Source organism: Xenopus tropicalis, chromosome 2 (genome assembly GCF_000004195.4).
Source record: "Xenopus tropicalis strain Nigerian chromosome 2, UCB_Xtro_10.0, whole genome shotgun sequence".
NCBI lineage: Eukaryota > Metazoa > Chordata > Amphibia > Anura > Pipidae > Xenopus > Xenopus tropicalis.
The window spans coordinates 34,992,127-35,016,416 of record NC_030678.2 but is presented as its reverse complement, the minus strand read 5'-3'; the positions used below and the strand labels follow the sequence as shown (position 1 = coordinate 35,016,416).

At 40.4% G+C, this 24,290-nt stretch overlaps 1 protein-coding gene and 1 non-coding gene across 4 annotated transcripts; one reads left to right on the top strand and one right to left on the bottom strand.

The window, feature by feature from the left end:
• The first annotated feature begins 12 nt into the window (after positions 1-12).
• srr (serine racemase) lies at positions 13-11,641 on the top strand. Of its 2 annotated transcripts, NM_001126546.1 has the most exons (8): positions 83-119; positions 7,174-7,345; positions 8,342-8,456; positions 8,541-8,644; positions 9,181-9,300; positions 9,377-9,451; positions 9,558-9,767; positions 10,951-11,641. In NM_001126546.1, the coding sequence occupies exons 2-8, from the start codon at positions 7,178-7,180 to the stop codon at positions 11,128-11,130; spliced, it is 972 nt and encodes a 323-aa protein (NP_001120018.1). In that variant the 5' UTR covers positions 83-119; positions 7,174-7,177; the 3' UTR covers positions 11,131-11,641. The 2 variants fall into 2 exon arrangements, with proteins under 2 accessions (XP_012811884.1, NP_001120018.1); XM_012956430.3 differs by lacking the exon at positions 9,181-9,300 and having other exon boundaries at positions 13-119; positions 10,951-11,311.
• tsr1 lies at positions 10,454-22,763 on the bottom strand. Of its 2 annotated transcripts, none has more exons than XR_001169910.3 (15): positions 22,592-22,763; positions 21,140-21,243; positions 20,318-20,534; positions 19,500-19,634; positions 18,418-18,848; positions 16,758-16,935; positions 16,193-16,368; positions 15,902-16,101; positions 15,071-15,230; positions 14,572-14,682; positions 13,783-13,915; positions 12,957-13,073; positions 12,737-12,877; positions 11,657-11,731; positions 10,454-11,530 (listed from the first exon to the last, which is right to left on the bottom strand). It is a non-coding gene; the product is annotated as a TSR1, ribosome maturation factor (transcript). The 2 variants fall into 2 exon arrangements; XR_001169911.2 differs by having other exon boundaries at positions 11,255-11,530; positions 16,758-16,914; positions 22,592-22,760.
• Positions 22,764-24,290: the final 1,527 nt, after the last annotated feature.

The window sequence follows — 24,290 nt, the reverse complement described above, 5'->3', positions numbered from 1 at the left end:
GCGCTGTATGTGCACGGAAACAACGTCTAGAGGCCGCCATGTTGTTGTACGGATTGATTAGTGAGTGCTAACACTTCATTTGCAAAAACTGTCACCTAGTCCTGAGCAAACACGTACAGGTGAGTCCCTTGTGGTGGGGTTTCAGGGAATAGTTACTGAGCTAATACTTACTGGGCTTTGTATATTGTGTTTAAACAGGCAATTGCGTTACACGCTTACCCAGAACTACAATACCCAGTATCCCCCCTGCCTTTATCTGAGATCGGCTATAGGTGTTATGCATATATGCCAACCTGGACCTTTTATATGGAACGAAAATATAATTTTAAGCAACTTCACAATTTAAATGTATTAAACATATACTGGTTATAAAATTATTAGTTAATGTAACTGCCTTTCAACATCATTTCCTTTTCTATTCTCTGCACTGCTGGTCCTGACTGTTACATAGTACATAGTTACATAGTTACGTAGGGTTGAAAAAAGACCAGTGTCCATCAAGTTCAACCCATCCAAGTAAACCCAGCACACCCAACCCACACCTACCAATCTATACACTCACATACATAAACTATAAATACAACCACTAGTACTAACTGTAGATATTAGTATCACAATAGCCTTGGATATTCTGATTGATCAAGAACTCATCCAGGCCCCTCTTATAGGCATTAACAGAGTCTGCCATTACCACATCACTAGGAAGGGCATTCCCCAACCTCACTGCCCTCACTGTGAAAAACCACCTACGCTGCTTCAAATGGAAGCTCCTTTCCTCTAATCTAAAGGGGTGACCTCTGGTGCGTTGATTGTTTTTATGGGAAAAAAGAACATCCCCCAACTGCCTATAATCCCCTCTAATGTACTTGTACAGAGTAATCATGTCCCCTCGCAAGCGCCTCTTTTCCAGAGAAAACAACCCCAACCTCGACAGTCTCACCTCATAGCTTAAATCTTCCATCCCCTTAACCAGTTTAGTTGCACGTCTTTGCACTTTCTCCAGCTCATTAATATCCTTCTTAAAGGAGAAGGAAAGGTTAAGTCACTTGGGGGTGCCAAAATGTTAGGCACGCCCAAGTGACTTAGAACGCCTACCTTGTACCCCGGGCTGGTGCCCCCGTACGGAGAGAACAGCACCAGCCCGGGGCAGCTGCCGGCGCTACCTGCTTCCTCCTCGCTTGCGCGCGCATGCGCAGTAGAGTGAAAAGCCGAACTTAAACATTAAAGTCGGCTTTTCACTCTACTGCGCATGCGCCGGCCCACGGATTTCAGCAGCAGTGCGCAAAGGAAGGAGGAAGCGGTGTCTACAGGTGCCCCGGGCTGGTGCTGTTTTCTCCTAACGGGGGCACCAGCCCGGGGTACAAGGTAGGTCATGTAAGTCACTTGGGGGTGCCTAACATTTTGGCACCCCCAAGTGACTTAGCCTTTCCTTCTCCTTTAAGGACTGGAGCCCAAAACTGCACTGCATACTCAAGGTGAGGCCTTACCAGGGACCTATAAAGGGGCAAAATTATGTTCTCATCCCTTGAGTCAATGCCCTTTTTTATACAAGACAGCACTTTATTTGCTTTAGTAGCCACAGAATGACACTGCCTGGCATTAGACAACTTGTTATCAACAAAAACCCCTAGATCCTTCTCCATTAAGGAAACCCCCAACACACTACCATTCAGTAGATAGTTTGCGTTTATATTATTTCTACCAAAGTGCATAACTTTGCACTTATCAACATTGAACCTCATTTTCCAGTTTGCTGCCCAGTTTTCCAATTTTGTCAAATCGCTCTGCAAAGCAGCAGCATCCTGCATGGAACTTATAGTTTTGCACAATTTAGTGTCATCAGCAAAAATAGAAACAGTACTGTCTATGCCCACCTCCAGGTCATTAATAAACAAGTTGAAAAGCAAAGGACCAAGGACTGACCCCTGCGGTACTCCACTAACCACACTGGTCCAATTAGAAAATGTTCCATTTACAACCACTCTTTGTACTCTATCCTTCAGCCAGTTCTCTATCCAATTACAAATATTATGTTCTAGGCCAATATTCCTTAATTTGATCATTAACCTTCTGTGAGGTACTGTATCAAACGCTTTAGCAAAGTCCAAGTAGATGACATCAACTGCCATTCCAGCATCAAGGTTCCTGCTCACCTCCTCATAAAAGGCGACTAAATTAGTCTGGCAAGATCTGTTACGCATAAAACCATGCTGGCACAAACTAATAGTATTGTGAACTGCAATGTATTCAAGTACCCTATCCCTTATTACCCCTTCCAAAAGTTTTCCTACTACTGATGTCAGACTAACAGGCCTATAGTTTTCAGGCTGAGAACGGGATCCCTTTTTAAATAACGGCACCACATTAGCAATCCGCCAGTCTCTTGGCACCATGCCAGACCTCAATGAATCCTGAAAAATTATGTGAAGAGGTTTGGCAATCACAACGCTCAGCTCATATAATACCCTGGGATGAATCCCATCCGGCCCTGGACCTTTGTTTACCTTTACATGTTCAAGTCTCTTTTGAATTTCCTCCCGAGTGACCCATGCGTCAGTAGCTAAATTACTAGAACTGGGCATATTGCAAGGGAAGCCTTCATTATCTGGCTCCTCAGATGTATAGACAGATGAAAAATAAGAGTTCAAAATTTCAGCTTTTTCCCCGTTTTCCCCGTTCTCATCAACCAACTTACCCCCCCGTGATAATAAAGTTCCCACCCCTTCTTGCTTCATTTTTTTACTATTCACATAATTAAAAAATAATTTAGGATTCTTTTTACTCCTAGCAGCAATATCCCTTTCCATTTCTATTTTAGCTTGCTTGATAGCTTTTTTGCATGCTTTATTTGCTTCCTTGTACCTGATGAAAGTTTCTGCTGTCCCAGCTAACTTGAATGCCCTAAAAGCACGTTTTTTCTTACCAACCTCTACAATAACACTTTTATTCAGCCATAAAGGTTTTGCTTTGCGATGCCTCTCCTTGCTTACAAGGGGGATATACTGTTGTGTATACCTACAAAGCAATGTTTTAAAGATGTTCCATTTTCCTTCTGTGTCTAACCCCATGAAAAGCCTTTCCCAGTTGACACATTGCAGAGATGCCCTTATACTGGCAAAGTCTGCACGTCTAAAATTGAGCGTATTAGTTACTCCCTTATAGCGCTGTCTCTGCAGCATTATCTCAAAGGAGACCATGTTGTGATCACTGTTCCCCAAATGCTCACCCACACAAATGTTAGAGATAAGTTCAGTATTATTAGAAATCACCAGGTCCAAAATAGCGTCATTCCTAGTGGGTTCTTGAACCGCCTGAAATAAAAAGTTGTCATTTAGCATATTTACAAACCTACTAGCTTTTTCTGACTTAGCCACCCCATTACTCCAGTCAATGTCCGGATAATTAAAGTCCCCCATAACAACAACTTGACCCAGTTTTGAAGCCTCCTCCATTTGCAACAATAGCTGGGCCTCATCCCCCTCATCTATACGGGGTGGTTTATAGCATACACCAATGATCATTTTCTTTGTGACCTTCAGCCCTACTGAAATTTCTACCCAAAGAGATTCAACGTTTTCATTGGTAATGTCTTTATTACATGGCTTTAAGTCTGACTTTACGTAAAGACAAACCCCTCCACCCTTTTTAATCTCTCTGTCCCTCCTAAAAAGTGTATAACCATTTAAATTCGCAGCCCAGTCGCATTTATCATCCCACCAGGTCTCAGTGATACCTATTAAATCATAATTTTCAATACATGCAATAGCTTGCAGCTCCCCTAATTTACCCAACAAGCTACGCGCATTAGCCAGCATGCAGCGGAGATGATTACTTCTCCCTCTGATGTTTACATTAGCTAAGGGAGAATTAGAGCTAAGGCAATTATGAGACTGCTTTCCTTGTAACGGAAGCTCCTTATCTGATAAACTATATGCCCCCCTCACTCCTCCCCCACAACCCTTTGCTAGTCCCCCTACCCCGTCTACACTAATTTTCCCATGGAATTCTAGCTCACCCACCCCCCCCTTGTCTAGTTTAAACACTCCTCCAACCTCTTAACCATTCTCTCCCCTAGCACAGCAGACCCCCTTCCATTGAGGTGCAATCCGTCAGGGCTGTATAGATTGTACCCCAAGGAAAAGTCAGCCCAGTGCTCTAGGAACCCAAACCCTTCCTTCCTACACCAAGACTTTAGCCACGCATTTAGCTCCCTAAGCTCCCGCTGTCTCCCTAAACTTGCACGCGGCACCGGCAAAATTTCCGAAAAAATGACATTGGAGGACCTTTGCCTAATCTTAGAGCCTAGATCCCTGAACTCACTCTTTAAAGTCCCCCACCTACCGTTCATTTTGTCGTTAGTACCGATATGTACCAAGACAGCCGGGTCATGCCCAGCCCCTCCCAATAATGTGTTAGCAGAAAGTAGCTCCCCTTCTGCCATGACTTCAACAATACCTGACTGTTCTGTGATTGGAGAGCTGTGAGGAAGCATGCAAGGCATTACAGAGTCCTGGCTTGAGAAGAAATCATAATTTCCAAATCAGCAATGCAGAGAATAGTAAGTGCCACATAATTCAACAAATAACTTTAGTCATTTGCAGTTTTTGAATAAAATGTATACTGGAATGTTGCTTGGATTTACATTTTCTTTCATTTATTATTTTGCTTATGTTTCCCTTAAAATAAGCATTTTGCATATTTGTGCTGAAACCTCTGTAGCCACACAAATATTGGGCATATTTCAAAAGTCTGTTTCATTAAGAGGTCAGTTTATACAGTTTTATCAGGTTGGACTGACTGTCTCATTGGGCTATAGGTTATGAATTACACAGCTGAAAAATCCTGTTGGCTGAATGCCTTATCTCAGGGATCCCCAACTTTATTTATTTGTGAGCCACACTCAAAAGGTTTGGTGAGCCACACAACCATGGGAAAAGTTTTTTTTTACAGATGCCAAATAAGGACTGTGATTGGCTATTTGGTAGCCCCATGTGGCCTGCTGGAGGCTCTGCTTGGACTAAAGGTGGCCATACACGCACCGATAATATCGTACGAAACCTCGTTTCGTACGATATTCGGTGCGTGTATGGTATGTCGGCGAGTCGACCGATATCGCAGGAAGCTGCTGATATCGGCCGACTCGCCGATCGGACCAGTTTGAAAATTTTGATCGGGCGCCTGACCAAAATCTCCCTTCAGCGCTGAATCGGCAGAAGGAGGTAGAAATCCTATTGTTTCTACCTCCTTACCTGCCGATTCAGCCCTGAATGGTGTGTGGCGGATCTGACGATGTTTCGTGCGACCGATGGTCGCCACGTGTATGGTCAGCTTAAAACTGTCTCTGTGCTTCCAAAACTTGTCTCCTAGCCAGAAATGTCAAAATGGGCACCTGCTTTGAGACCACTGGGAGCAACATCAAAGGGGTTGGTGAGCAACATGTTGCTTATGAGCCACTGGTTGGGGATCACTGTCTTTTCTGGATATGGATACTGTTGAGTCTGCAAGGCCCCTTAGATCATTAGTCTGAGGACTGAATGATTGGATTTGTCTGATTTGGCTTATCACTGTGGCACAGATAGAGTAAGAGGTACTGATTTGGTAATTATGTTGCTTATGTGCTCCATGACACCAGGGTTTAGCCTGGAATGCAGTAAGTGGCAATGAATAAGTTGCAGGCTCTGTATTGCTTTTTCCAAATGCTTGTCGTGCAGCCAGTAATAAGCGCATTAGTTCCCCCTTCTCTCTCAAGTAAATGTACCAAAAATTCTGGAATTACTTTATACAGTATCACTCCCAATCTTGTAAGTCCGCTGTATTATTATTATTATTATTATTATTATTATTATTATTAACATTATTAACATTTATTCCACAGCGCTGTACAATAAGTGGGTTTCATACATTTGACATACAGAGTAACATATAAAGCAATCAATAACCGATACAAGAGGTGAAGAGAGCCCCGCCCAAAAGAGCTTACAATCTACAAAAGAGCTGTAGCCTGCACATGTTTAGTTAGAGCTTTAAAATGTGGCTTTCCAATTGCCAAACAGAGCCTTCTGTAGGCTTACAGTAAATATAAGGGCTATCAAATAGCCAATTATAGCTCTCATTGGTACCTCCGGAACTGTTTTCTTGCTCGCGTTGCTCTTCAAAACTTTTTCAGTTTGAATGTGGCTCATGGGTGTAAAAGGTTGGGGTTCCCTGCTTCAGACGTAGGGGGAAAGTGAAAGCAATCACTGCTGGGAGTTCTCTAACACTAAACACAAGTCCAAAGTCAACAACAATCTGTCTTGGGAGAGAGGCAGGTGATTATGCTGGATAGGTAGCAGAGGCTAAAAAACCCCAAAGGTATAATTTTCTATATATGAAGCCATGACCTGACACCTTTTAAACGTTGATATTTGTATACTATACAAATATATGGAACACTATAGATTTCTAATACTTTACTATTAACAAAGCATGTGCCAATGGCGCCTAGCCACTGCTAGATGACTGGAAGTTAGGTAAGCAACAACTGAAGGTGCAAGTCAGGTATTCCAGACAACTGACATGGGTTCACCCAGCTTCTCTGGCACTGTCCTCTACTTAGAAGTTATTCTTATCTAGTATTTGAAAAAAAGAATTCCTTTAGGGCAATGACACAGGGAGATTAGTGGCCCGTAATGCAATCCCACCGGCTAGAATGTAAATCAATGGTGGGATGGCATATGCGGCGCCGCGATTTGCCGAAGTCGCTTTGAGAGGAAACTTTGGGCGACTTCAGCAAATTGAGGTGCCAGGTATGCCATCCCACCAGCGATTTACATTCTAGCGGCGATTACACTGCCCTTAAGGTGATGTTTAACCAAGCAGTTCAGTCATCTGCAATAGATCTCTGCTATCACAGCAACAACAGGAGTTGGTTTCTAAATAAACCAGACTAGCCTAAATGCATATTAGTTCCAATAGTTTATTACAGCTCTTTTGCACCTAAGCTTGGATAGTTTTAATTTGTGCTTTAGTCATTTGTGTATATTTTGTTACTTCGATCTATATATATATATATATATATATATATATATATATATATATATATATATATATATATATATATATATATAATCATGCTTTCTCTAACTGATGCTGTTGTTCACTGTTATGCTAATGCAAGTTTGCTTTCTGTTCCAGGACTATGAGTGCAAAGTACTGTATAACACTAAAGGATGTGCAGGATGCTCAAGCCAACATCCAGGGCCTTATTCACACAACCCCAATCATAACCAGCTCGAGTCTAAATGCTTTAGCAGGACGTAAGCTGTTCTTTAAATGTGAGCTGCTACAGAAAACAGGTTCTTTCAAGGTGAGTTTATAAGTGAGAACAAGAAAGCATCTATCACAACGTTAGGAATCGGCTAAATCCTAAACTAAATTTCTTTGGGGAAGGTTGTACTTGTCTTGTATTTTACCTCTCCCAAGGGCTAGAAGGGAGAGAGCTCCTTGTGTGGGTAGCCATGATGGGACACTAAGCAGGCCATTTACTAACCCTTACATTTTTGTTTTCCCGATTCTGATTTTTAGCGGTAAGTCAGTGACTTTTTTGAGATTTACTATGCGTCCAAATGGTTATAAGTCTGAATCCAGCAATTCGCCAGGCAAAACTTGCCAAGATCATGTACAAGTCAGTGGCAGATGTCACTTCCCTTTCCAGAAAGATCCTTCTTTTGCCTTGAGACTTGGCACTGGTTTTTGTGTGACAATTCGAAAAATTTGAGTAGCAGTTTCTGCAACTTTTTCCCGCACTGACTTTTTTCTATATATAAATGTAGGAATTCATGGAAATGAGTTTAGTGGAATTTTTAAAAATAAATGTTAGAGTTTTAGTAAATCTGCCCCTAAGTTTGCCCAGGTGCAGTAACCTATAGCAACCAATCAGCAAGTAGCATTTATTGGTCACCTATTTACAAGCAAATACAGTTTGCACCTGGGCAAACTTTGTGTCTTTTATAATATATGGGGGTAAGAATAGTGTCCCAACCTTTGATTGTTATGCCAGGAGACTCTCTTATTATGAGCATGCATCTCATTAACATGGCCACCCACACAAGGAGCTCCCTCCCGGAGTAGACTGCAGAGCACTCACAAGCAGTAATTTTTAATGCAAAAAATGATAGGTGTCCTTTAACAGCAGAGAGCACAAGTCTTTAAATGGTTCTATAAACCAATAACATGCCACAGGTGTCATTACTAAATAGGCTGGTATGCAACTCTGCATAACAAGAAAATGATATCTCTTCTATCCACATGGGTTTTAATAACATATTTCGAGTTAAAACTCTGTATTGTTTTAACCCTTTAGATAAGAGGGGCATTAAATGCTGTGAAAAACTTACCAGCAAATGAGCCAGTGGCTGTTGTGACACACAGCAGTGGGAACCATGGGCAGGCCTTGGCACTGGCTGCACAGATGAGAGGTATGTCATGTGCTGATTATTAAACAAAACATCTATTAGCTATTATGTTACTGTATTTTTGTTCTTTACTGCCTTTAACCCTAGGAATCCCTGCACATGTGGTAGTGCCCCGGACAGCGGCATCTTGTAAGAAAGCAGCAATCTCTGCCTATGGTGCTCAAATCATAGAGTGTGAGCCCAACGACAAGGTGAGAAGATTAGAGTTGTCTTATCTCCCTGCCCTTGAGTTAAAGAGGAACAGTGGTTACTTTTTTATTCATAAATAAATGTTGCTACTTGATTTATATGTGATATTTTGATGTACCTGTTTCTTTCCATTCACTCGTTAATACTGGAACATTCATCTTTTAATTCACTTGCCAGGGATGAAATGGCATGTCGCCACACACCAAACAGCAGCAGGACTTTACACTACCCAGTATAAAACTATAGTAAGAGCCCACTCTCTCTGTGCTTGAGAAATAACAATTAACAATACCAACCCCCCCCCCCCCAAAAAAAAAAATAATCCTAGTCTTAATCTGAGTACAGTGTGTGGTTAAACATCAAACCAATACGAAACCATTTAAAAAACAAAGGTTCTAATTATCTGATGTTACTATTTAAGCCACACCCTTCGTTGACACATGCATAATTAAGAACACAACCATGTAATCATCAACTAACCCTCACTGCTGTATCATTTACAGAAAAGCTATTTTTTGTTCTTCACTGTTTTTCCAAGTCCCGAACAGAGGTGGCAGCACAGACTGTAAATGACGTTGGGGGTATATTAGTTCACCCCAATCAGGATCCGGCTGTGATCGCAGGACAGGGAACCATTGCACTGGAGGTGCTTCAGCAGGTATTGCTGAGGGATATAGTGAAGGGCTGCTGTTAAATATCCACTTGCTATTTCCAAGATATGTTTTCCTTGGTAGGTTCCAGAGATTGAAGCACTGGTTGTTCCAGTTGGAGGAGGGGGGATGCTGGCAGGGATAACAATTGCTGCTAAGGTAAGTAAGCCTTCATATTATTGTCACCAATATGTACTTGCTGATGCAGCAAACAGGGAATAGAAGTATTACACAACTATGGCCAGTAACTTTGCCTCTTCCATAGGCAATCAAGCCTGAAGTGAAAATATTTGCAGCTGAACCTCTAAATGCAGATGACTGCTATCGCTCAAAGATAAATGGACAGCTGACTCCTAACCTCAAGCCTCCAACAACCATTGCAGACAGTGTGAAGACTAGCATTGGACCCAACACGTGGCCTATAATCCGGGATCTGGTAGATGATGTGCTTGTCATCAGTGAGGAAGAAATTAAGGTAATGCCAACCATCGATGTACAGTAGCTTTCAAGGAGACTACGGAATTGATAACTAGTCAGGGCTGCCATCAGAAGCTTTGGAACCCCCCATGAACACAAGCGCACAGTACCAAAATTTTGCCCACACCCCTTGTGTGTGCAATATAAACAGCTGATGTTACTGTATAATAAGCATTTCATATAAAGAGTTCCATTGATTAAAATGCTAATAGGTCACTCAATTTATAGGGGGTCAGTGGAGTTTGCCATAAATGTAACCCCTTCTCATCTACCTGCCCCTGCTCTGTGCCATTAGGTAAGTTACATGACAATAACTAGTCAGTAGTATTGATTTAAAAAAAGTAACAATTAATGTGCTAATAAATAAATATTTTAACTTGGGGGTCAGTGAAGATTATACATAGGTTACATTAGTTTCTTTGAAAGTAACGCAGGTTTTTGCAGAACACAAATTGTGTATCCGTAGGGGCCCCAGTGATCATTCCCCTGCTGAAAGACATGCTCGTATATTTTAGTAAATAGTTCCCAAAACAGCTGTCAGTATAATTAGCTATATGTAACCTAACTATAAGAAAACTTGTTGTTCCCCCCCTCACAGTTCCTAGGGTTGGGACTTTAAAATGAGTTCCTATACAGTTGAGGGTGGTACTACATGATCTGTCAGATTCCTTGTGCAACACAAAATAGTATAGATGCATGTAATACAGTAAGTAAACAAAAGCTGTTTGTTCCATCACCTTCTTTTAGTATACATACCACAGAATAACTAATTGGTATATTTATCATGCTGTGTAAATAATTAAGCTATTCCTTTCAGTGTATTTTAATATATATCCTGTGAGAAACCCATGAAACATTGCCTCGCAAAGACTATTTCAACATAGCATAAGTTGAGGTAGGGTTGATTGACTGCCAGCCTAAAGGCAGAATCATTTAATAAGAGATCATTAAAAGGCAATTGGCCATCTAAATTGTAGCAGTCCACCCTTTTCTCATTTCTCCACAATTTTCACCAGGTTTGCATAACAGGCACTGTCCCCATTTGCCACCACGTCGGTTTTGTACAGGACTAACTTTCAGACAGGGGCATGGAGTAATTTATCTCAGAATCCCCTCAAGAAATACTAAAGAGAAGTACAAATATGTACAGTATGTTACCACTAATTCTATCATTATTTCAGGCAGCTACACGCCTTGTATGGGAAAGACTGAAGCTGCTGATAGAACCAACAGCAGGTTTGGGTTTGGCTGCAGTTCTCACCACACATTTTCAAGAGGTTGCTGGCAACATTCAGAATATAGGTGTAGTGCTCTGTGGTGGAAATATCGATTTGGCAAGCGCAGAATGGCTACATGAATGAAATTACAGCAGGATGGAGACATCTGAACGAGCAAATCTTGTCACTGCTGCAGCAAACCAGAACTGGTTTAAGACTGGAAGCAGTAGAAGGCAACTTTGTTTCACACAGTAGCGGACAACACAGATTTTGGAATTTGTTATAATTGATTCCATGGCTTAAAATAAATACAGATTTAATTGTGGGTCTTTATCAAGGCACTCAGACTAGGAACTGGTACTGACTTAGTCCATTTCCACCTCTGTAATGTCAACTGTGTTTTCGTTCTTAACCCAAGTGACAGGTCGAGGCACATATGGGTCAAAGGTCCATTTAGGATATACACGCTTATACAGGTTCATTAACACGGTGTCCTGTGATTTCAACTGCCCATCAAAATGGCACTTCATGTGTCCATGGGTTCCTGACCAGACAAAAAACAGAATATTATTCCTTTTAACAAAAGATGGAATACAGTGTATCTCATTGGGTAATAGAAGATAGATAGATAGAAGGCACTAAACAAAAAAAAAAACATAAAAATACTCACCAAGGGGTTCTTTAATATGTCCCCTGCGCCCCCACTTTGTGCGAAGTTCTACTGGCTTGAACCACAACACATCCTCTGTAAGGGAAAAGACAAAGCTATCAGAGTAGGAAAAATATGGAGCAGGATTAGGGTGCACCCCGAAAAATAAAATTGCTCTCCAGTCAATATTTGATCACAGCAGATATTAGATGGAAAGGGTAAAAAAATCTCGTCAGTCTATAGCTGGATCAAAGCATATTGCGAAGAATGGTCAAACTGAAGGAAGACAAAAACTACCATGAATCTTATAGATTTCCTTTGTTTATGCTGTTTGGCACAGTAGAATATGAACAACTGAATATAGAAACATTTTGACTAGGATAATAAAGATAAGACTTAAACATTTGAAACATAACAGTTGTTTTACTAGAATGTGCAAGGGGGAAGGCATACTGCTACAGTTAATGTCAACTACAGCTTCCCTAGAAAGGTCAGGCTTTAAAGGAACAGTAACACCAAAAAATGAAAGTGTATAAAAATAATTAATATATTATGTACTATTGCCCTGCACTGGTAAAAGTTGTGTGTTTGCTTCTTAAACACTACTACAGTTTATATAAATACCCTGCTGTGTAGCCATGGGGGCAGCCATTTAAATTGAAAAAAGGATAAAAGGCACAGGTTACTAAGCAGATAACAGATAAGTAGCATAGATTCCCATTGTATTCTACACAGTTATCTGTTATCTTCTTGTGTAACCTGTGCCTTTTCTCCTTTTTTCAATTTAAATGGCTGCCCCCATGGCTACACAATAGCTATTTCTATTAACTACAGTAGTCTTTCTGAAGCAAACACACAACTTTAACCAGTGCAGGGCAACAGTACATTATATTTTAATTATTTTAAAACATTTTTATTTTTTAGTGTTACTGTTCCTTTAATGCTAATCACAAGAAGCAGCAGCTGTATTGACAATGGAGGGAGTCTTAATGCAGTATGATCCCTACTTAAGTCTCAGCCAGAGGGGCTTTATATTTCATTGTTGCCCAATTTTACCAAATTTCAAATTATGCTGTTCAACTAAACTAACAGCTGCCGTACCTCTGTTAAAGAACATGTACCGCACCACGGCTGTTCGTTTCATTATTTTAAATGGATGACCACTTAGAACAATCCTCTTGATGATGATTCGGTCTGGATCAACATTCAGCAAAGAACCAGTAGCCACCAGGTCGTGCATTCCTGAGAAAGGGAAATGTGAATGGATAAAGAAGATCTAATATTCATTATACCTATAGACCCATCTTCTCTTAAAGCTTACCATTATGTCTTTGCTTAAACAAGAGCATCGACGCTGGTGGGAAAGTAATAGGTGCATACACGGTGACAACCACAGCTGTGTCAGAGCGCAGGAAGCGTTCAGATTTGTGTTTATCAGCTAAGGAAAGAAACAAGACATCAGTAAATCAAAGGCTTCTTTTAACATCAGCTTTACATGGAATCTATAATGCCTTATTTTTTCATTTTTAACCACATTATATTTTATATGTAATTAAATGTATATTTTAATAAGAATTGTAAATGCAATTTATTTTTCACATGCTTATTGCATACAGTTGCCTTCATGGCAGGTCATTTACAATGTGGGCAGGTTCTGAATTCACAGCACTGTGTAAAGCTGGCCATACATATGAAGATCCCTTTATTTGGCAAGGTCTTTCCCCGATATGCGCACCAGAGGTGCTGCTGTAAGATGCCATAGACAGTCATTATTTAGTGGGCTGGTAGGGACTTTTGGGTCTCTGTGTACTTGAAGTGCCTCGCTGGAGGGCCCCATACACAAGGCAGATAAGATGCTGAAATAGCAGCTTAATTGCTAAATTGCATTTTAAAACAAAAGGGAATATTTTGTGTGAAAAACAATATTGTGCCAATGAATAGGATCTATTATGCAGAATACTCAGGACCTGGGGTTTTCTGGATAAGGATAGAATTATTTGCTTAAAATGTACTCTATGGGAGATGGACTTCCCCTAATTTGGAGCTTTCTCTATAATGGCTTTCCGGATAACAGATTCTATACCTGTACCATACAGCAAGTAATCTCTACAAAACAGAAGATATCATCTGACAAAAATGGCATTTACCTGATGTGTGCTGAGAAAAGAGAGGAGATGCACGGAAACGCCTAAATCCACAATGGAATATAAGTTCCTCTTTGGCTTTGATTGGCTCAGTATTTCCAGGATGTCTTCTAACCAGCATATTCAATACGGACATCTGCAAACAAGCATTTGTACAGGTTCTTCAAATACATCTTTATCACTGTATGGCTTACAAGCAGATTAGAATAATTTGTTCCTAAAAACCTTAATAAGAATCTCTGACACATTGATAACTAAACCCTTTACATTTCAAATGTAACTGGTCAGTAAATGTTTCTCCAGATATAATTTGGCCAATGACCTTCTATATAGTTGTCTCTAGGATTATAGTTGAAACATACAGTATTCAAGTGGTCCTCCCGAGTCTCTTGATGTTTTTTATAGTAGGGTAAGACTACAAATCAGATCACATACAAATAAACTCCCTTTACAATGCCAATTTAAAAAAAAAAAAAAAAAGTGGGCACAAAAGCCATAGCTACTATAGCCCTCTTACTGAGAGTACTGAGAGTGCCAAAGGCATCTGCCCTCACTGGATTTTTCAGTTCTTTAGCAGACAAACAGGTTCTCTTGCAGTACTTCAACCCAGATTTATAAGGGCAAAATCCGATCTTAAGCAAATGGCAGATGGGTTGTTTTTTTTTTCCACTGGCATTTATACACCAGCAGAGAAAATAAGCCTGTCTGCCATTAGGGGCATATCTATCAAAGAGTGAAAGAAGAAGCAGCACAAAATTAATCTGCTCTCTACTCACGTTTAGGAACACTCACCTTCTGTTCATGGGGGAGAAGAGAACAAAGGACAAGAGGTAGCCCATGTTTGAAATGCTCCATAACGGACACAGGAACTGCACTGATGTGGACTGTAACATACCAGCCAACCTAAGATGAGAAAATGCTACAATTTAGCCAAAAGACATAACTGTTTTAGTGTAGTCTATGACATTTATTAAGTCACTTTAAGAGGAATAAAATAAGTGCTATTTCACAGTGCACATGTATTGGAAGGGGTAAACATGTTCCACATCTACACCAAAAATAAGTTTCTTTTAGCAAGGAGGTAACTGTCCTACATTTAATGAGATCACCAAATTTATGACTTAAAATGTAAATATAGTAAAAAAATATAAACTCTTCCTCTGCATAAAAACCTCTGCAACTATGTCATAACCATAAAAATGATTATAGGCCCTTCTTACAAATAGGCTAAGTATAATGCTGTTATAGAATAAAAAGGACTACAATACTACTACAAAAGCCAGGATATTACCATGGCACCTTCATCCTTTTCTTCAGTTTCCTTAAGGACACGTTTCCTGGTTCTAAAGAAGTCATGAAACTGAAAGATACGGGCATAATCTCTCGGAAGGTTTTCCTTTGCATCCCACGGTGATGTGCGAAAGCTCTTTAAGCCGCGGTATTTTTGAAACCTGGAACAAAATCAAGAGTGGGCTGCAACGTCAAATCAATTGAATTCTTTTTTGCACTGGGAGTAGGGAGAGGTGTAGGAAAACAGTGTCCTCATTCAGTGTACAAAATATTTTACTTTCAACCAGGCCCAGACTGGTAATCTGTGGATTCTGGCAAATGCCAGAGGGGCTGCCATAAGGTGCCATACACAGTCACTATTTATTGGGCCTGTGGGGGCTGTTTGGGCCTCTGTGTTCCTGACTTGTCAGGGCCTATTTTGAATCCCAGTCCAAACCTGCTTTCACTCCGACCCTCTCTTGTGTGTAGGTTAACACTTTCACCAAAACATGTGTCAAGCCAAACACAGATGGAACACCTAATGTTTCATTTAGCAGTATTGAGTGGCACAGTGAATACACACAGGGGCTAGGTTAACTGATGTGTTCCTTTGTGCTGAGCAAGGTAATCAGACTCTCATAATTATAGATCCTATATAACAAAATTATTTTTATCTGTAAGCCTCAGACATAGCCAGCAATTAGGGTTGAAGATGGGTCCTTAGTTTTATACAGAGCTCATCCAGATCAATGCTGTTCATTCCAGGACACGAACATGTGTCATTGTGGTTTATTAGTATATGACTCCCTACTGTGTGAACAACTATAAAACTAAAAATACAATTGCCTCTTACCTGGTCCTAGCTAACTGGTCCCGTGGGGTGTCCACCTCATCAGGAAACATCTCATCTTGTCGTTGCAGTTTGTACTTCTGCAGCATCTGCTCTTCCTCTTGCTCATCAACGTTTTCATCATATTTGTCATCTCTTGTACTATCAGGAATAGTAAGGGTCTCACTTTCCTCTGCCTCTTCATTTCCACTTCCTTCCTCCTCCTGATATACATAGGATCACCAACTGTTACAAACTTCTCTTTTAGAAGGCCCAGAGACACACAGTTTATCACCCTTTAAAGGTTCAAGATACCTCAGAATATGCATCATCCATTGCATCTTCAGGATCCTCTTCCATGTCTTCATCCTCATCTTCATCACTTTCTACTTCTTCATCACCTTCCTCATCATCTAAGATCCATGCTGCCTGATAAGCAGATGTTCCTTTTGGAACCTTCTTTACAACCTTTGAAGTTCCTTTCAAAGCATCTATTAAAAAAAACAGATACTTTGACTATATACAAGTTTGTACCTTCAATGAGCAAGAAGCATTGTGTCCAAGACAGAAACACAGTATACCGTTACATCATATGAATCATAACTAGCAAATTATACCCTTACAAAAATGGCCACGGCACCTGTTACCTGTAATAAAAATGACCTTAGGTTAAACTTTAGCAATATCAGAAGTCACCAATTAAGTTTCTGACTAATGGCCTGGGAACCTGACATACCCAAATCACCATGCTCATTTTACAGCAAATATACTTGAAAGGAGCTACATTTCTTCTATTGTTATTGATATTATGTGCAGAAAGAATGGCTTGGCACAAGCCAAGTCATGATGGGCACAGTGGGTGTTTCAAGAAGAGACTCACCTTCCGCCTCCTTCAGTTCTTCTTCAGTTGGCCATGTCTGCTCTCCCTCCATAGGGTCTGGAACTACCTCACACTGCAATGACTCTCGTGCAGAGGGATCTGCCTTCATTAGCACTTTAATATCTTGCTCCATGTCTGTGCTATTGGCAAGCTCATCCTTTGAAATGAGACAAGGAAGCTAAATAGACAGTGTAACTTTCTGTGCATTCTGCTAAAAACAGTTTTACCAAGATGCATCCTAGAACTTAGTACTAGACTTAAAACATATTAAAACCTAGGCATATGCGGATAGTAATAAATAATATAGTAAGGGTAATTTATAAGACATGAGTAATTTTACTCCTGGATGCATAACATAGCAACCAATAAGACACTAGCTTTGGTCTGACAACAGTACCAAGACTAACAAAACAGCTCTTATTTGCTGCTATGGGTTACAAATAAGAACAAAATGTAATGTAATGCAAACATGTTTAAAACAATCAATAAAATCATTTTAAAAGGAGGAAAGAAGTCATATGTTGCATGCTGTTTACACTAAGGCCCTGAATACACAATATTAAGTTAAGTGCCCAATGGCACGGAGTAGGTGGAGTCTGGAGACCATGTACCTGTATGTATGTCATTTGGTATGGCATGCAAGATTTTGTAACCAATAAATGTTTTGTAGACAACACTACTAATATGTTCATTAAATAATGTGGGTTACAGTGCTGGGGTAAAAGTTTTATGAATCCCCCACCAGAGGAAGCAACAATTCTCTCAAATTTTTATATACGAATTCCACGTATTTACAGGAAGTGGATTACAGGAAATGGGAGAAAAGCACAGACCCAAAAATAAGAACAATATGTAAACAAATACAACACGCGCAGCAGCACACAGCAAGGCATGAAACATATCTAAACAAGTCTGTTTAAAATGTTGTTTTTACATTGGGCTGGAGTGCTTGCCTTTCCCTATAGTGTCCAAAAGAGAAGATAAATGGTTTACATATGGTGTGGAAAGACAAAGGTGTTTTAATCTTGCAGACTCAAATAAATGCATCAACAATAGGTACACTATATGGCCAAAAGTACATAGACACCTGCCTGTCCAACCTTTTTCTGAAACATAGGGTCTTAACACGATTTTGATCCTCTGTTTTCAGTAAACAGCAGCCTTCTTTCTTGTGGGAAGGCATTCCACTGGACTCTAAACATTGTAAGTTGGATTTACTTTCATTTAGCCTTACTGAAGTGAAGCACTGATGTTGAGGATAATGCCTGCCCTAAAGCCAGTGTCACACAAAGTCCCACAGTTGGTTAAATAGGTTGGGCACAACGTTTAGTGCTGGTCAGTCAGTCAAGTCCTTCCATTCTCATCTTAGCAAACTCATTTTGTATGGACCTTACTCTGAGAATGAAGTATTATTCTGTAGGACTTGTGTAGATTGCTGTTGTAGTGTTAAAAATTAATATCCCTGGATACAGGGGTCCTAAACCAAACCAAAACAATAATTAAACACAGCACCAGCACAATCCTCTTACATCTGCAACTGAGTTATAACTACTATAGAGAAAAAGGAAATTTAAAATGCAATAAGAACATTCATATCTCCCTCAATATCTGACATTCCAAGAAATTCCCTTATGGAAGTGGCAAACTCTCAAAAACATACCGACATCTCTACGTCCTGCACACTCTTTATCTTAGGCTTGTGAACTCTTGGGTTTAGTGGGTATGGGTCAGGTGATGCATCGATCTGGCTCATCTGAAAGTCTCCGTGTCCCACTATGTGCAAAAGTCTGTTTACATTCAGTTCCTGTCCTCGCACATAACCAGACACCTTCAGGGTGCCCACAAGACCACTTTCATCAGTTGGCTGGAAATCTGCTCTCTGTGCCAGCATGTAAGATCGCCTACTGCGGAATGCCAAGTGTCTCTGTTTCTGGGTGGCAATTTGCCTTATTAGCACAGCAGCCTCCTGTTCTGTGTCCAGGTGAAACAACTTGGCATCAGTGAACCTGTTTTCAATTACTTTACTCAGATGTTTCTTGATGTCTGCCCTTTTCTTTATTGCAATGTCATTCATTCCCTGAACAGCAAGCACTGAGAGAAGGCAAGTGGAAGAAGGGGGGGGAAAAGATCAGTAAAATTATTTAGCATCTTATAACTTATATAACCCCAGCAAATCAATTGTCTAGCCTTGTTTAAAAATATACTGTATACTACCTATGTACTTTACCCACATTATTTTCATAATTCATTTTTTTTAGCCAAGCTAAAACTGTTACTGTTACATTAATATCTTAGAATCTTCACCTGTTTACACTAAAACAACTGCCAAAATCTTGTGTTAGCTGCAGCCTATATACCATAGATATGACAGGAAAAGTCAACACTGAATCTTCTACCTAAAAAAAGTACATAATGCATATAAAACATAAGGCCTTTCAACTGCTGATCGAGGGTGGAAAAGTAGAAGTTTAGGCAGGGGCCCTGTTAAAAGGTAGGTCTTGAATATCTGGATAAATAATGCGTGATCCAGCTACTTGAGGGCCCACCACTCAGAGGAACAAGAACCAGGGCTCATTTGGTGTGGAGGCTCTGGAAACTAAGTAGTTCCATTTAGGGCTCCATGAGTTGTGATGTTGGCCCTGCCATGAACAATTAGGAGCACTTTATACATTACAAGGGCAACATTTCCAGGTGCACCTTAAGGGATGGTAGATAAAGGGAGATTCTGCTTGATGACCTTACCAAAACTTGGAAGGCCCTGGGCAAAGAGGCAAGAGAGGCAATAATCCCCATAACTATCCCAGCCTTCTTGAGGATCCAGTAGAAACAAAAGAGTGTCGGCCACCTTTGCCAAATCCAGAAGAGAACAGAGGTCATCTAGAAATACAGATTTTTGGATTATAGAAACAAACTGCAAATGAATAATAAAAGCATCTATCTGAACTACAAAATAGTTTGTGTCCTGTAAAACTTATGATAAGGTTAAAGGGTTGTTCACCTATAATTTAACTTCTAGTAGGATGTTGAAAATACTATTCTAAAACAATTTTCTACTGGTCTTCATTTTATTATTTGCATTTTTTAATTATTTAGCTTTTTGTGGAGCAGGTCTCCATTTTGGAATTTCTATGGTTCAATTGCTATGGTCCAATTTAACCTAGCAACTAGGCAGTGGTTTGTAAGAAGCAGGAATATGAAAAGAGGAGGGCCTAAATAAGAATTAATAAAAAGTAACAATAACAATAAATTACTAGCCTCACAGAGAAATCATCTTTTGGCTGAAGGGCTCAATGACCCCCATTTGAAAGATGGAAATAAGAGGAAGGCAAATAATTCAAAAACTAGATTATAAAAGAAAGACCGATTGAAAAGTTGATAAGAATAGGCCATTCTATAACATACTAAGGTGAACTAGCCCTTTAATGTCAAAAGTATTTCATATAGGAATTCTGGTCTATAATTTTTTGCAACAAAAAATTTTTGGCCAGATATTAAGAATACATGTGTGACATGTGCCCAAAGTAACTGCTAAATGCAAAAATTGAAATATAGCTTCTTACCTCTGTTAGCTTTAATGAAACTCCATCTTTGTTTGACTTTTGGGCAGACCAGAGCAAGCAAACCCTTAATCTGGTCATTTACATGCAGTATGTCCCCTTCATTATTCTGTATCAAGCTGAACATGTCACTTTTAACTGCGTTGGCATGAAGTGAAATTGCTATCACCAGATGTGGTGGGCCATCTTTAGTGCCCAGACTTCGCTTCTCAGCAAGAACCTGCAAATGAATTACCATAAATCACCAAAAATATGCCTGCAGTTCGCTCTTGTAAAAGTTGAACTTTAGAAGCTACCATCTCAGAAACTGCGTAATATCCAAGGCCACATTCAAACACCAGGCTGTGATCTGGGTCAGTGAAGTCAATCCCAGCAGCATGAAAATCAAAGCCTACTTAAACTGCATGAGACTACAGATCCACTAGGAATTTGACTCTTGGTTCTGCAGCTCTGATCAGACCAAATTTGCTGTAATCAGTCAAACATTAGGATTTGTAATCAGACATATTGGTACAATGGAATCGGATCATACAGTAGACTCATCAGCATCTGTAAAGTGAATGTGGCCAAGGTAGATGGAAGGTACATGTGTGCTGACTGCAGAAGAGATTGGGAGAGGTTAAACAGAGTTCCCATTCCTCCCAGACTATGGTATTTTACTAATATTTCTGTTAGATTCAAAAGTAACTTATTTATTGAGAATACTTGCACATTGCTTGTGCGTTAAAAACATAGATTTGTAATTAAAGTCTGAAGTCTTGTGTTAGAATGAATAAGTCCCACAACTCAATGGAATGACTACCCTGAAATATAAGTGATACTTACGGCTTCTTTCCGCTGCCTGCGAATCTGATTGGCTTTGTGTCGCCTGTCCAGTTTCCTCAGATCTTTTTTGATTTTTTTACTGAGAGATTTTGCTGCGACGCGGCCTGGTTAGAGGTAAGAGTAGAATAATAAGTATACAGGAACACATTTTACTTTCAAAGCAATGGTTGAACCTGGCTGGTATGGTCAATGATAGGGATCAGTGAGGCAGAATAAACCAAAAAAAACCCAGTCAATTCATTAGGTTGCCAGAAGGGTGGTTATTTGGGTGGCCCAAAACACTTGAATGTGCAGCAGATAGAGGCAATTGCCCTTAAAGGTATACTGTCATGGGAAAACATGGTTTTTCAAAACCCATCAGTTAATAGAGCTTCTCCAGCAGAATTGTGCATTGAAATAAGTTTTTCAAACATGCAAACAGATTTTTTTATGTTTCATTTTGAAAATTCAAATTGGGCTAACCATATTCTTAATTTCCCAGGGTGCTACAGCCATGTTAGGAAACACATGAATGAGATAGGCAGGCACTCCGGAAATCCATGAAGGTAGAACAGAAGCTCAAATATAAAGTAAGATCAAAAAGTATTTATTTAGGAATGCACATAAATGCTAAGCCTTACGCGTTTCGTGCCAATCTGGGCACTTAATCATAGGCTGAATAACACTTTACAAACATGGAATATTTAAGGTCACAACTAACCAATCACAATGGTCTGTAGAGCTGCCTTGTGATTGGTTAGTTGGGGATCACTGCTGTATATAGTCTAAGTCTACACAAGGGATCCCTGAGAACTACAGGAAATATGGCAGTGCAGTGTCTTAAAGGAGAAGGAAATATAAAAATCCACTGGGGGACAATGATGTTTAACACCAACCCGCCCAGACTGATGTCAATACTTTTTTGCATTGTAACAAAATAAAAATATCTTCTATGAATCATTAATCCTATTACCTTAATGCATTAAAACATTTATAGGGTGCTGTCACTGAACTCTAACACCCCACAGAAAAGAACTGAACACATTCTGCCAAGTTAGGTTAAACCTATGCGCTTTGCCAAGTATGTCAATTTGTAAAACACTTTCCGATCTGTGAGTGGATCCTAACATGTACTGCAAATAGATGTAATAATTGTTACATTTCCCCCTAAAGGGATCCTGGAGATACTGGAGCCCATGTAAAATGCCATCTATACCAGACCACAATAAATGCCCCGGCAGGCTATGGAACACACACAAAATCGAGTTGCTGGCACCAGTTCTAGGGCATTTCACTACAGTAGAGATTTGTTGCAGACGTTTTCCACCTAGACAGAATTTCCCAGGCCTGGCCGGTAAGTATGATATTTGATGGCAATGTTATTAACAGCAGCCATGGCTCTCACACGTGGAGGAACACGTGGATGTGTCCCTGCCCAGATTCCCTTTGCCCAGGCCAGGGCGCCCAGCTCACCTTTATTCTCCCTGTCCTGAGCTCCCCGGCCCCGGTGCCTGCCAGTTTTGTGCGGCTTATTCTGCTGTTTGTAGGCCCCCGGTCTGTGAGCTGCCTGCTGCTCCCCCGCCGCCATGTTGAGCCAAGCTCGGAAAGCAACACAGGCATGTACTTCCGGAATGAGCCATGCCGCTTCCGGGGCCTGCCGGAAGTTAGCCTCCTCACCATAGCAACCGAATGCAACAATAATGTGCGCCTGCTTGTTTTAATAGGCGCGACTGTTCGTCGGTCCCAATTCGGTATCTTGTACACGGTCATGCTGAATCTGTTATGTGACTACTGAGGCGCAACGGGGGCAGGGAAAGCGTAGCTACTGCTGGGAATTGTAGGGGGCCAAATGGTTCACAGGGTTATAGAACCCAATATTTAGTGTTGTCTAATATGAAGATCACCAAATTATATTTTATGTGATCCTTTGCCTGTGTTTTTCCAAGTTATAAGATATATTAAGCCTTGTCAAGTTGGTATAGTAGTAGTTAGTCGGTACACACAGAGGTTTCCTTCCTTCCGGGTTTGAGCTTTATACTTTATTGACTACATTCTATACTTATCTTTTTCCGTCTCATGAAATGGCATTGTTACTAAGCAGCCAGTCTTGTCCAAACATGCAGCTTGTTGTGCTCATGTATGGTGCCGGCCTTGCAGTCTAAGCCAGACGAGCCACATACTGTATCTGACCAACATTCTCCTTTTCCCTCTCATGTAGCAGCAACTACACCCAAAGATGCAGAACCTAAGAGGTCTGTAAGAAAAAGCATTGTGTACTTTGTGATGCTGTGTTTTCAGAATGCATTGGAATAAAATGAAATTTAAAAGAAAGAATTTTAAAAGCAGTTTATTTAAAGGGATGTTCATGTCAGATTTACTTGATGTATGATTGAGACAGCAATATCCTGACACAATTTGTAATTACTGTTTTAAATAAAGTCTATTTATGAAAATATATATTTTCGAGTAATATATGCTATTGGATAATCCCAGATTTAAACACTTACTGATACATTATATAACTTTAAGAAGGTGCTGGATGGATTCTTAGCAAGTGAAGGGATACAGGGTTATAGGAGATAGCTCTCAGTACAAGTGAGGGAATACAGGGTTATAGGAGATAGCTCTCAGTACAAGTGAGGGAATACAGGGTTATGGGAGATAGCTCTCAGTACAAGTGAGGGAATACAGGGGTAGGGGGGATAGCTCTCAGTACAAGTGAGGGAATACAGGGGTATGGGAGATAGCTCTCAGTACAAGTGAGGGAATACAGGGGTATGGGAGATAGCTCTCAGTACAAGTGAGGGAATACAGGGGTATGGGAGATAGCTCTCAGTACAAGTGAGGGAATACAGGGGTAGGGGAGATAGCTCTCAGTACAAGTGAGGGAATACAGGGGTAGGGGAGATAGCTCTCAGTACAAGTGAGGGAATACAGGGGTAGGGGAGATAGCTCTCAGTACAAGTGAGGGAATACAGGGTTATAGGAGATAGCTCTCAGTACAAGTGAGGGAATACAGGGTTATGGGAGATAGCTCTCAGTACAAGTGAGGGAATACAGGGGTAGGGGGGATAGCTCTCAGTACAAGTGAGGGAATACAGGGGTATGGGAGATAGCTCTCAGTACAAGTGAGGGAATACAGGGGTATGGGAGATAGCTCTCAGTACAAGTG